A 14795-nucleotide genomic window follows, 5' to 3' on the forward strand; every position below is an offset into this window, starting at 1 on the left:
GTTACACCTGCTTTCTAACTTCATCCTTCTAAGGAAGAGAGTTACGACTTGAAAAGTATGTTAGTCCTTCACAAGAAATAAGTCTGCAACATTCTCTGTGCTGGGAACCAAGTACACGATTGTAGCACTTGACTCTGTCCGGCTAATGAAGCAGAGCAGTGCAAGGCCTATTCGGGAGGTGGTGTGGCCTAGTACCCCCAGCTTGCTAGTACGTGACAACCACACTCAATAAGTCATTGTCCAGTCAGTGCTTTATTTCATAAATATTACATTATTGCAAACACACTATTACATACTATGCATCATTTACTCTTACATTAGTATTAACGTTTTCATGATGCAAAGTTCTCTATACATGTTGGTACACCCAAGATTCGTTGTAGTAGAGTATGGTACTCATTTAGAGTTTGGCAGGCGACCCACCAGACCGCCATGCCAGCGAGGTTAGGCACATCTCCCCTGGTAGAATAGAGCCTGCCACACCTGGGAGCCCCACAAGGCAGGCAGAAATGTTTGTGCTGTAAGTGGAGCTGCCATTACCCTTGCCAAATGGGCACCATGTTTACTGCACCTTCTCAGCAGAGCGTTTTGTTTTAAAGAGTATATTACAAATGGCTTTGACATACTGGGAATTTTCTCCCAGCAACTGGGGATCATTTATTTTGTTTTCTGTTGGGAACCACCAGGCTTTCAGTGACACAGTCTCAAACAGGAAAAATATACCTTGGAATGACTCCCCCCCCCCAAGGGAAGGCTTCTGACTTACATTGACTGATGGTTTCTGCCGTCGGAAACCTGGTCTCATAAGTACTGTTGTTGTACCGTGATGTGTGACAGTAGCTGTAACTGGATGTTGCGTTGAGGTGGCAAATGCTTAGGCGACTGCATGAGCCTTGTCCCAATGCATGATGTTGGCAGGTACTGTGTCTAGCTTGTTACGCTGACATAGCACACAGTAAGAGTATAACAGGAGTTGGGTGTTATGTTGAGGTGGAAAATGCTTGGCAACCTCTATAGGTTTGAGCCATGTTTTGCACATGTAGCTGGGGTTGTGTTTAATGAGTGCTCTTTGTATGTCCTAGATGTTCTGCTCCTTAAAATGGTGCAGATGTAGGGTTTATCTGTGGGAGAGATGCACAAGGGGAGGCAGTGCTAGTCCAAGGCTCACAAGAACAAACAACAGTCTTCTGTCTAAGCTTTGGACACCAAACAAGTAAGCATCCTGTCACAGTCTGCCCTCCACCCTAAATTTAGGTGCAGTGAAAACAAGGAAACCCATGTGTGGAACCAACCTGCCCAACAGAGCTGCCTGAACCTCCTACCCTCTGGAAGTGCAGTTTCTATGTCCGCCATGGCCGCAGTGAGCATCCAGGTGAGCTTTACGGGTGGACGGCTGATATGAAAATCCATATGTATGAAGTATAGGGACTTGGATCAAGTGTCTCTCTATGACCCAGACTGGCCCACACAACTTGCAAAGGGTTTCTCCACCACTAATAAAATGGAGTGACGTGTTTGCTAATATGACCTTTGCCCCCCGCACATCCTGTTAGTAAATTCAGTGAGCAGAACTTCCAATAGGAGCAGAGGTGAAGACAGGTGTTGCTGTCTTTATATTTTTGTCCATCTGTATTTCTGGGCGGAAGAGGAAAATGCGACCTATGACAGACACTTTTAACCCCTGGCTCAAACATCTCCTCTGCATCCTATGTTTCTACAGGGAATACAATTTTCTGTTTGGAATATTTCATGCCGAAGAAAATAAGGCATGCTGTTGCAGACCTTCAAGTATTGTATTTTTAACTCTTTAGAGCCAATTATTTGGGAAAATTCTAAATGTATTTTTGGGATTGTCAGCACAGCCCTGAAGTGTCAAGATTCTATGTTGGCAGTTTGCTGTCACTGCAGTCTAGAAAAAAGTGCCAGGGCACAAACAGCCTGATAGAGACCTGTTTCGAGACAGCAGGCACATCGATGTGCGCTGCCCACACTGCTCACTTCTCACTAGTGAACAAGTTACGGCATGACGTCATGCCAGGTGAGCGTTGTGGGGGAAGGCAAATCCTTTAAAGAGTCATTTTCTCTCTGGATTTCCCTTCTCTTTCTAAAACGCAAGAGCAGAAACATTGTGGTAGGGTCACCAGGGCTTTAATTGGAAGCTTTTTCAATATTATATGTAATAACCATAGTTGCAGCTTATTTATATTATGCAACAAATACCTATTGGCAAAGCCAATAGTCCTTACTTCTTGTTGTATCATATATCTAGATGCAATGACAGATACAGCAAAATACAAGTCGGTCGGCACACTATGCTAAACACAGATTGTTAGCGTAAGTGTTTTAAAGCCGCGCCCCTAATTACACTGGCCACGCCCCTTTGAGAGACACCCCCCCCCCGTTTTTTCATCCCACTTAAAGCCCTGGTCAGCAGTGATCTGTTTATGTAAAATACTGCAGATTTTAAACAAGTAGGCCAGGTGTCAGAGGTGCGGCACGTAGGCCAGCGTCAGACTAGAGATGAGGAAGAACTGAACAGAGAGGTGGGAGAATGGAGGCCCTTGGACTTCAGAGCCAGAGGTTCATGCCCAGATGGAGCGCAAGGACTGACAGCCTTTGTCACTAGAACGAGTTCCCTGCGACATGCTGTGACAAAGTGTGAGGAAGCTGGTGGATGAGGTAATGAAGGGGGCCAAAGGTCACAAGTGGAAATCATGGCAAGACAGACTCCTTTCGAGGGCTGTACATTGAGTGCCATAAATGTGGTAATAGTAGTATCTGTTATTTACAGTACTTAGAATCGGCAGAACTGTAGCAGACAGCGTTCAATAAAAACATTTTATTTCTCTGTGATGCAGGAACAAACATGAACTCTCATTTGGCCTGTTCCATTACCTAAAGAAAATTTGGAGCGCCTAAAGGCGATTGAATTTTCAGAGAGTGCTACAAAAGAAAGCACACCTGACGTGGGCCACTTTATAATGGCAGCAATGGAATGAAGGGGAGTCCTTCAGCTGCACACCTGGCGGGGGGGGGGGGGACAACGCACTGTGCAGGGGGACCGGAAAGAGGAGCTGCATCTGAAGCAGTGAATGGGCGCCTTTCTTTGGCGGCGGGGGAGCTTGAAAAAGCACCCCTCGCTCCCCGCAGCCCTCCTCGCCTTTGTGCGGGCCTCACCTCGGAGCCTCGGCCAGGTAGGAGCTCTCCCTGGTGAACCGGGGTTAACGCTGCTCAAGCAGGAGTAGTGTTCGGCCTGGATCTTGAAAGCGCATGCGTGCAATAACACGCATGCGCACTAAATCGGCAGAAGAGTGGGGAGCTTAAAAATACAGGCAGCCAAGACATGGGGTTTCCACGCATGCGTATAATTATGCGCATGCGTGGAAACGCCGGGGGTGTAAAGACAGATGGGGTGGGTCTATTGATAGTACACCGGTTCGTGTGAGCAGCTTGTGGTGGCCTGTTGAGGGAGGGTCACTGGGTGCATTCATGCACGTCACCACGTACGTTGGTGCGCAGGGCCGTCATTGGTAGCGCTTTCAGATTAACGGCCCGGCCCGGGACCCAAACATTAAGGTGCACTTTGAAAATAAGCTGCTGGTGGTGCGTGCAATGCAGTAGCATTCACACACACTGGCCCACCACCGAGTCTTAATTAAGCTGCGCAAGGCACTTTGTTTGGCTGCCAATGATAATTACTCTCATGTTCATTCTGATACTGCTGAGGCGCCGCCCGGCCACCCCCAAAATAGTGCCGCCTGGGGCGGACCGCCCCCCCCCCTAGCTACGCCGGTGGCCGGATGTGAAGTTTAATTTTTAAAGAAAGCTTACACAGAACACGAAACTGAAAGCAAATTTGCAGGGATAAATATTTATTATCGGCTTTCTCAGCACAGCAACACTTTTATTCACCAGGAGACTCGGGCGACTGTAGCAGAGTTTGAATAACACTGCAGTGATTGAGCCAATTATTTTTCAATTGTATGTATGATATGAGGTGTAGTGAGTTCAGTCCTGATGTTGATGTGAGTGGGCAGTGGCAGTGTAGACCCGGCCCTGGTAAATAAGTGCCGGTGCTTCCGGCACAAATTAAGCGCTGCCCCTACAGCTTCCGGCCAGCGTCCAGAGGCCGTCGTGCGCCCCGCTGGCATCCACTTTACTGCCGGCACAATACCGGTCATGGTTCCCCCCACCAGGTCGCTTCAACCAGGTGAGCCCCGAGCACCACGGGGCCTTGCGCCATGCAGACGGTCCCTCACCCCTACTCACAGTGCCTTTAAAAGCCACCTGCATACCCCGACCGCACCCCAGAGCCCCCCCACGCGGCAACCCCAAAGCACGGCTCACCAGGTCCTCCCTCCGCACCGCCACCTGTCACCCCCCTTCCCCAGGGGATCGTAACAGCAACAGGGAAGCCCTTGCATTCAAAACATGTGCCAGTTTCCTCCCCCCGCCAATCGGGGTCCACGCATATGATGGCAATGCTCCGTGACCCCACTACCGTAACTGCAACCGCTGTAGCTCCAGGAGGTGCCTGACCACACGGTCCGACACTGCAGACGCACGTACGCGGACACCCGCCTGGAGGCCGACCCTGTGTCGCATACAGCCGTCCTCAGCAGGATGCCTGCGAGCCCGTGGCCCAAGGAGAACTTTCCCGCACACTACATTAAAACCCCCAACTACAAGAGAAACCCCCGCCGATTGACAAATCGGCCCCTGACCCTACCACCCACAAAGGTTTTTTCTCAAAATTTTCGAGGGGACACTTTGGGGTCCATTGAACCGGCTGCTTCTTGAACACTTTCCCTTTCCGTCTCAGAGCTCGAGCACCGCAGCTGGCGGGGATCAGACACCTCCGCGCCCTCAGGGTTGGGAGTGTCATGTTCGACCAATGCGAGCTGTGCCGCGGTGCCGGCGGCACAGTGATTGGTTCTGGCAGCCCTGCCTCCTCGCTCGTATCAGCCGTGCTGTGCTTTCTGACTCTTCTCAGCCAGCGCAGAAGAAGCCCGGGCAGATTCTTCAAGGCGCTGTGGAGGATGCAAGCAGGGGCACAGAGGCACGCAGAGGGAGCACCAGGAAGTGCCAAAACCACACCGCGGAGCTCTGGGGACGCCTCTATCCCCAGCGAGGATGGACCCTCTCAGGCTCTGCTCCAGGGGCCACAGTCTCCATCCTCTGGGGGTGTGGGGGCGCATCGGAGGCTCTTCAACAGCCCCAGGGCCCCCTCCAGCAGGGCCAGTGCTGAGGACGTGAAGGTGGTCGTGAGCCCAGAAGCAGAGCTGGGGTGCACCCGGCTGCCCTTCACCCCAAAACAGACCCAGCAGGAAGAGGGGGCCGGAGCCCACCCCCGGGAGGAGCACGAGGGCGGCGTGAAAGGTGAGCCCCCACCCATGGAGTCAATGTTAAAGAACCCCCCATGTAATATGTGCTGTCACGAGGATATACAAGTGGCGACGAGAAATACAGCTCTGACGTCACGCAACATCTCATTGTATTGTATTTTATTTGGCGCGTATTACCCCTATCTCTCTTGGTATACACTAAGGGGACAGTGGCGGTGCGTCCATTGGGGGCGTTGCCCCACTAACCATGTGGACGACCGTCACGCTGAGAGGCAGGATGGGATGTTATTATAATGTGGTGATTGTAAGCGCACACAAAACTTCTCTGCGGCCGTCAATAATTACCGGGACAAGGCTGGCTGGCTGACATCACGGAAAGTGTGGGGGCGGGTCTGTGGCAGTGATTGACAGCACAGACACATACAGCAAGCAGTCTGCAGAAACAGCGCAGCTGCAGTCTGCGCAAGTCAATGTCTGGCTACTCGATTTTTCAACTTGCCCACGCATGCGCTCATGTTACAGAACCTTCCCCTCCCTCCCCAACAGCGAGTCAGAGGGCAAGGGACCCGGGCCCCCGGGGTCTCATAAGGGCAGGACGTAACCCTGCTCTTAGCCAATCCTGGCGCAGTGGTGCTGGTAATGCAGCAAGAAACACTACGGTAAAAGAGGACCTCGGGGAAATTTATAGACCTTGCTCTGGGTACAATCCCCAATGAACCTGAAAACAACAAAAGGTACCAGAGGGTCTGAAATCAAACAAAGCTCAAAGGTGTACGATAACCACCTAGACAACCACAGTCCCTCATTAACCCAGGGGTCAACAATGATTGACACAAAAGGCTCTCCAGGGATGAGGAAAATACCCATCAGTCACCATACGGATCCGCCCTTCATCATTTGGGATTTTATCCGGACCACCCGTCTGAGAAAGTCGGTGCCACAATCAAAGGATGACCTGGTGGTAAGGAGGTCCCTTAAGTTGTAATTGATTACAGTGTGGTCTACCACTCGGTATTAATGAGTGGAAAAAAGGCATGGGACTGGGGTGTGCAGTGCAAATAACTGAGTGAAAAAGAAACAAAAACAAGAAAGTGTGTTAAAAATTGGTCAGAAGAGCACGGAACAACTTTTATTCTGTGTGTGCTCTCAATACCAAGATTAAAAATATATATAACCTTAGGCAGTCAAATTAGGTAGACTGTCTGAGGTGAGATCGGTCGACATGTTTCAGCAAACACGGACTTTTGCGTCCTTGCTTTCATCAGGACCAGAACTATGATGCTAGTGCTACTGCACAAGGTGAAATAAATCATAAAGTGACAAAGTGACAAAAGGAGATGAGAAACAAGTGCAAAAAGTCACCTGTATGGTCCAAATGCCATTACAGTTAGTGCTGTTCACTGTGGAAAAAATAAAGGAAGTGAGTATCAGGTTAGGCTATCTGTATCCTATGAACTATAGAGTAAGTCCATCATCTATGGATCAACAATGAAATTACATAAAAATGATGTTGATGTATGCACTCTTATTATTAGAGAGTCAGTTATCATCCATTCGGAAATACATATTTTTAACCAAACGTCACATAGTTCTTACCTTAATCTGTAAGGTAGAATTGCCTCACCCCTCCTGGCAGCGGCTCAGGGGAAAATGAAGCACCGCTCTAGAAAACATGTAAAGCACATGTAAAACATAGTGTGCACAACAAATTACAAACACCTCTCTACCATCAAGGACCGGGAATCAGCGAGACTCGCACTGATATCTAATGCTACCGTTCCCAATTACTACCAGTTCTAAAGAAGGAGAGACTCTCTTGCGTGAGACTGGCTCTTTGAAACGGAGCATAGCAGCGAGTAATTAAGTAGGGAGCAGCTCGTCTTACCTCTCCGTCGGTACTCCGTGGCCGGCGTCCTAGCCGACTGGGGAGGTACCGGAAGGCAAGATCGAAGCTGTTTATCAACCGCGCTTCCATTGGAGGACAGGTCACGTGGTGTGTGCGGACGCGCAATCTTATTGGTTCCGCTCGCGTCTAACGTCTTACAAGTGTGCCCATTGGTGGTCTCAGGGTAAACAAGTAATCTTATAGGTGGAATGGCGGCCACGCTGAGCAAAGTCTGATTATGTGTGTGGGTTGTCAAGGCAACTGAGGGGACAGTGTTACTGGGTGCAATACCAGACTCGTTTATACAAGGTAAAGTTGTAAACAGATTCAAATGATAGCACTCGTGTCATGTTCAAATGACAGCACTCGTGTCATGTGTTGTCATGAATTTCACAGTGGGTGTGTACTAAAGGGAATTCACTCTAGAAGGAATATTAGAGTGGAAAGTTTGGCCAAAGTAAACCATGGGGGTTCGAAGGGTTATTGATGCACAGTTGAGCGTAATTAACCAATGCGCTCATGTACCGTTTTGTCAAAGAGGAAATGGAGCACATGTCCACGTGGTGGACATGAAACCCAGATGGAATGGTTAATATTAATCAAGGGGAAGCTGTGCAGAAGGCAAAAAAAGTTCAGTGATGACATATTCATATGGTCGATTATATCTCAGATTGGAGAATTCATTGAAGTAAGACAGACTACAAGGTGGACCATGGGATTTCATCGTTCAGGCCTTCATGATGTGTGTTAAGTTTTAGTACCCATTTTTGTTCTTTAATCAATAGGTACTTGGCCACATCCGCTGTGTGTGATGGAATGAAGGGTTGTTCAAGGACGGTCCAATGAAAATCCGTAGCTAGATGTTTTGCTTCCAGAAAGTGGGTGGTTAATTTCGTGGCCTGCCTGGCACATCGAATGGTGCTTTTATGCTCCGATATCCTTATGCGGACTTTATGTGTGGTCATACCCACATACTTATATCCACAAGGGCAGGTTATCAGATAGATCAGACGGTCACTATTGCAGTTGGTAAACTTCGTCTGTTTCCAAGGTCTTGATGTGCCAATGTCAATTTCGACCGATTTAGTCGTCTGTGCACACACTTGACAATTCCCGCAAGGGTGATGTCCCTGGACTGGAGGGAGGTTCCATAGTGAACCTACAGCTCTTGGTTGGTCTTCAAGTGGTCTGGTATGTACCAGTCTGTCTTTCAGATTAGGACCCCTTTTGAAGGAGACTAGGGGACGTGGAAGGGTCAAACGTCCCGAATTCAGAATCGGCCAGTGTTTCCGGACCATACTCTGGATCTTGTTGGAGAGATTCCCAAAAGTATGAACGAAAGTTAGTCGATCCAGTGTGGCCTTAGGGGGTCTAGGAAACTGGCCAAAAGGAAGATTCTCCTTCGAAATCTTTGAAGGACAATCTTCCTTTTGGCCAGTTGAAATTGTTCTACAACCACGGCATATAAGAAACATTCCAGCATTTTGAGCACTCAACTGGTTGCCCGTAAATACCCACACTCCGACAACCCCCGCAATTTTGACCAGAGCCAAACACCCCACCAACCCACACTCAACACCACGTACAGCTATTACAGCAAAGAAACCATACAACTACAATGGTAGCTCTTCCCTGGCTTCATGTTGCACCCCATATCTGCACGGATTGGGGTTCATTGCTGTAGTGTCCTGCTGGACACGTTCTGGTGTTTCAGCATGCACTTGTATTTCCAGCTACTCCCTCGAGGGCTGGACACATGTGCACCCCACACCCATCCATCACAGGCATCACAAATGATGTGACTCTGCCAGTAAAAGGGCCCGGGTGCACGTGCCCGTGGCCAGTTCCAGATATAATACTCCGGTGTCTGTGTCAAATATTAATAGCATGTGGGCCTAGGGCCCACAACATGATATTGTATAGTATGTATTGTATTGCGTATTTGTATAGCGCGAACTGTCACCCAAAGGGTATCCTGGCGCTTTGACTTAACCAGACCAACGCAAAACACAGCACTACACTGCCCTGGGGACGAGAAGGGTCAGACCCCCACGTATACCTAGGCTGCAGCTCTGCCGTGCCCCGAGGGAAAATGCAGTTCGACACAGCCTGCAACTGGTTCCTGTAAGGCATGCAACTGCAGCAGCAAACAGTGAGCCTAAAAAAAATGGGCCTAGGAGATAAAAGGGTTGAAGTGCTGCCGTACCATGGAGTGACGCCCTCCGGCACCTACAGCACCCACATAGGGTGAGGAGACAGCGCGCCCAAGTACTCGCGATGAAGAGGATGTGAAGCATGCCATCCTGCCCTCCTGTTTGCCCTGTGAAGCTCCCTGCAGCCACCCGCCAGCGGTGCTTTGGCCCCCTCTTGCCGATGACGTCTTTCGCTCGAGTCTCAGCAGCAAGCGGGCCAGCAACCTATTGTTAGTGACGGAGAGAATCAACTGATCCCGTACCTTCTCCCCTGTCCACAGAGACTGATGGGCTACGTCACAGCTGAGGACAACCAGCAGGAGAGATAGCGAAAGAGCTGCTGCAGCTCACTCCCCACAGCCGGTTCCATTCTCGTAGAGTAAAACACATAAGAAGCCCAGCACAGCACGAAGAGTGCCTCAACAGCAAACACTCACCACCACACCTGATTCACCAGCGCTTGGGTGGCGACAACACCAGCAAGCTGCCACGGTCTCCTACAGTGCCACCTTCAATAGGAGAACCCAACAGGACCAGGGATTTCTGATGGCCAAAGCACACGGAAGGAAGCTGACGACACACACAGAAGACTGGGCTGAAGCAAGAGCCTGCTGGAGCGGTGCTAGCGCGGCTCTGTGCACGGCTCGGTGCAGATCAAATTCAAGCAATTTCTCCCAATTGCTAACAGGATTCAGAGACCGAAACCCTGACATTGGGCGGCCTCACGGCTTTCTGGGTCTTCGATGACCTGCATACTGCCGCAAAATGGTTCATTCTTCTGCAGGCTGTGCACCGCTTCCCTCTCGCTGGGCAGTCCTGCATGCGGTGTGGCATACCTCCACAGTAGCCGCATTCTTTCTTATTGTCTTGCGGCCGTTTTCCTGGGCTTTGGCGTGACTTGGCTTTCACCACGTTCACCTTCTCTGCCACGTCTACCTGTTCGGTCTTGATGGGGCAGTGGAGGGCGGCATCCATGTGGGATGCTCTGGCCTGCGATAGCTCTTTTGACCGACCCAGGGTGAGGATATCAGCCAAGGATTTACCAGACTCCTGGAAGATGTTCACTCTGAGCTTGGACGATAGCACCCCTGTATTATTTGGCACCGGATCTCCTCTTGTTCGTCCTGGAAACCGCACGTACTGGCCAGTTCCTTCAAACAGTCATGGAATGCGTCCAAAGACTCTTCCGCTTCCTGTTTGGCCTGGCGAAAAATAAACCTTTCATAGTCTCTGTTCGCCATTGGCTCAAAGTGTGCATTAAGAGCGTTGAGCAGCGTCACATACGTCCTGGGTTTGGCCTCCATTAGTGTTTTGTAAATCCAGAGTATGTCCTTGGCCCCTAGGTGAAGGAGTAGGGCTCTTCACCGAACATAATACTCTGCCCCTTCAAAATACATTTGGAGACGGTCAGTCCAGTCCCTCCATCGAGGGGCGAGGAAGGACAAAGGGCTCTATGGCCGGAATCAATGCCATCCTGATGCAGTTGTGGTAGCACCTCGCGGCACGTGCACTGCCTCCCTACTGGGCGAGGCGGCAGCCACCTGGCCAAGAGCGACGGTGGCGCAGTCGGGATTTATCTCCTGCATACCGTGGGTACTGAGCCTCACTTCCACTCCTACCTTCTCCAGGGCGCTGGGGACAATCAAGTGTGTGGGCTCAGGCGGGGGGGGGGGCTCTAGGTGAGTCACTTGCTCCACACAGGCACTCCCAATGGCTGCAGGGCCTTTACAGGTGGTAGCAGGCTCACATATGAAGCATGTCTGTTTTTGCATGTTTAGTTCTGAAGGCAACTGAACTGTTGTCCCCGACTATATGCTGTCAGTATGTTAAACTATTCAGTGTTTTGAGTTCATTTTCACATGGTGTTTACTTGTTAAAATATGTGTCTCTGGTTTCTTCCCCTTGCGCAAAGCAGCTCAGCATATATATGTATTTTTGTTGCGCTGCACTAAAAATGAATACATCTGCATCTAGATTTTACTGCCAGGGTTGGTGGATCCCTCTCCTAAGGTTACAGGTACCAATCAGCTTTTACCAGCAATTAGTCTCTCTATAATCTGGTTATGGGTCTATATATACTTATTTACATCCTCCTCAAAAATAAGAATTTTAAGATTACTTTCTTGTTGCGAAACTGTTTAAGCACTTTTATCAGGGCCTAGTAGGGCACTGGTCTGACGGGTGAAACAGTTTTGACAGAAGTTTTAAACTTACATCAAACTGATATTCTTACAACTGGTTTATCAAAATTTTAAAACCATATTTATTTAAAAGTCAAAAGGATTCATGGATGTACACATATTCAATTGAATTCATAAGTTTAAAGTCCATGTTATTCCTATCTTATATGTACATTTATACATTTTTTGTTTTGAAATAAGAAAATTCTTTGCCTCTTTGTTTCTATTAAAATATACACTGATGTTTGTTACTCCTGGTCAATTCCAAACAAATGCATCCAGCCAACACACGTTTTGCAGTTTAAAACCGCTTCTTAATGGCTCAAAGTAAGTTTTTAGAGTGTCCTAAGAAATTGTTCAGATCTACATATGCTGTTAAATCCAGAGTCTTTGAGTTCTAAACACAAATCATCAAAATGGGTTTTTAACATTTGAAACATCTGAAGATTGCATTCCATATTTTCGCTTCAGTGCTTTACCTATTACCTCACACTCCATAAGAATTAATATGTTTAACCCCTTGCCTGCTTATGACGGAACCACGCCGTCATGAGCCACGGGCGTGTGCTCATGACGGCGTGGGTCCATCATGCGGCTGCCACTCCGCCCACGCGGCATTAATTCCCCGCCTGTGCGAGCGAATTAATGAGCGGGCGGGCCGTGACAGAACCACGCCGTCATGAGCACACGCCACCTGTCACCCCACCCGTGCGCGCCGTGGCGTAATTCGCGCCGCGGCCAAGGGGTTAAACCGAGCCGTGCACCAAAAAAACCTCCTCGAGGCATGCTCCAACTACGAGAAATCTTTTTTTATTACTCCTAACTTTTCAGACATTGCTTGTGTTCTACATTGTACGACGCCCATATAATGAGAGAAAAGTTTATTAGTCAATCTGAATATAGTACTTTCTACTGGGAGGATACCCTTCCTGTACAAAACCTAGACATCATGCATGCCCCTGTGCACTATGGTGCAAAGGTGTGTACGATGCACTAGACAGCCTTAAGGAGCGCTAGCGCTGAGAAAGAAAGCCGGAGCACCATATCTTAGCCGATAGGGCGTTGTCCTGCACTCTTCCCGTAGCACAATGTCGCTCAGCAACTTTGACTTTTGTACAGCGTGCGCTATAAATTAGTAAACCTCCCCGTATGTGTGACCTTTACTATGCACTGTGAGTCATTATCTGTGTCCCTCTTTCGCTTCTCAGGATGCTGCCGTTACATGCTCGGTACCGTATCCATCCCTCGCTGGGGAGCTTTGCTCGCCGCACCATTGACGGGCCTTCTGGTGGTATCCACCCTCACAGGAATGTTGGGTAAAGTATTTCACCAATTCTTTCAAGGCACGGGCAATATTTCCAAATACTGCATATAAGGAGGTTTATCAGAAGCAGGTCCACTGTAATAATGTGGCAGTGGAGCTCCAAATTATGCAGCAGGGTTGACTAAATTATGCAGCAAGAAAAGCTCAATTGTGTCACATTTTTTATAGTATTCATTATTGTGGAATTTTTAGCAATACTGTCTGGGCAAAGATTTCACCTCATAAGTGTCAGTTTTCCAATGAAATACAGAAATAATCAAATGAAAGATGACCAGTTAGTCTTTGCGAAGGGCCTTCCACTGCAAGTGAACACACGTCACCACGTTTTTACTAACTTTTAATCTGCTTGAGTTAGAAATATTTTTTGTGTTAAAATCTGCCGATTATGCAGCAGATGATGGATTATGTGGCAAAAACAGCAAATCAATAAAACAGCGGAAAAAGCCACAGTTACACAATTCCAGCGGCCCTGGCCATAACCATTCCAATTCAGGATATTTTTCACACCCTACAGGGGCTGAAGGCTCGTGTGAGGTCCCCAAGTGCAGGCGAAGTGATTACCAACATCCTTATTGTGAGTCAGAGGACGAGCAGACTACTTGCTCGGCCCTCCCACCCTCCCCAGCATAAAATGACACCCCCCCCTTCCCGGAGGCGCAGCGGATGGGCGCAGCGGGCACGCCAAAGGCGAGCCCGTCTGCGCCCGTCCGTGCCGGTTCCGGGCCTATGGCCAGTCCCCCTGGCCCGCACACTTCTTGCCCTTCTCCCTTAGAAATCCATTATGACGCTGCCTTTCTCAAATCGCTCAACATTATCAATACCACTTGTACCCCTACAGACCTGTGTCTTTTAAATTACTCTCCTCACTCCTGCCCGCACTGCCCCTTCCAAATCCTGGATAACCCTCACGCACCAGGCTCCGCCAACTCATCTCGCAATAAGTCTACTAAAATCGTCAAAGTTGCACTTTTAAATGTTAGATCCCTCCCCAAGCACAGGTACGAAATTGCCAACTGTATTGAAAGTTGGAACTTGGACATTTTATTCCTCACCGAAACCTGGGGTGACCAGGCTTCTGATCCCGATTTCACCTCGGCCACGCCGGAGAGCTTTACCAATATCAGCATACCAACAGAGCATCTAACTCAGCCCCCTGGTTTAATGAGTCTCTCAGGCTAGAAAAACAAAGCTGTATACGGCAAGAACGCAAGTGGCGTAACAAATATGACCCCCATGAAAAAATCTGTTACAAAGAGAAAGTAAAGAAATACAAACATATGGTCATTACTCAGAAAAGTATCTTCTTTAACAACCAAATTGAATCAGCTCAAGATTCGGTTAAGCAACTCTACCAGGTGGTCTCTCACCTTACAGGCCAGGACAAATCAACCTCTAGAGAGGCGTCTCAATCTATGTGCGATGCCTTGTCAACGTACCTTCAAGAAAAAGTTTGTGACATTTACTCCAAATGTAACAAGCTTACCAACAACACGCCAATTTCCCACACCATACTGGACCCCTCTCCTACTAATCTACCCACTTTTTCTTTTGATCAAGTCTCACCAGATTTAGTCTATAAACTCATGATGACCATCAACTCTGGTTCACCTAATGATCCTTGTCCCCCTTCTATACTTAAAATGGCTCCCACTATAATCTCTCAAACTGTTGCTGACCTCTTTAATGTTATGCTTACTTCAGGCACTTATCCCTCGATATGGAAAAGAACAGTAATCAAACCCTTTCTCAAGAAAACCACCTTAGATCCATCCAAGGTCACGAGTTATAGACCTATTGCATGTCTCCCTTTTCCATCTAAGATTATAGAAAAAATAATGAATAGCCAGATCTCCGAATTCATAGATAATA

At 48.6% G+C, this 14795-nt stretch overlaps 1 protein-coding gene across 1 annotated transcript in view; it reads left to right on the forward strand.

The window, feature by feature from the left end:
- The first annotated feature begins 5026 nt into the window (after positions 1-5026).
- LOC147665126 (early activation antigen CD69-like) overlaps positions 5027-14795 on the forward strand; it is a 73732-nt gene continuing 63963 nt past the window's right edge. Inside the window, exons 1-2 of the mRNA XM_086949757.1 lie at positions 5027-5379; positions 12811-12918. Coding sequence (XP_086805883.1) covers positions 5040-5379; positions 12811-12918 — 448 coding nt within the window. The 5' untranslated portion in view covers positions 5027-5039. The remainder of the gene's footprint in view (positions 5380-12810; positions 12919-14795) is intronic.

Source organism: Lissotriton vulgaris, unplaced genomic scaffold (genome assembly GCF_964263255.1).
Source record: "Lissotriton vulgaris unplaced genomic scaffold, aLisVul1.2 SCAFFOLD_668, whole genome shotgun sequence".
Classification (NCBI taxonomy): Eukaryota; Metazoa; Chordata; class Amphibia; order Caudata; family Salamandridae; genus Lissotriton; species Lissotriton vulgaris.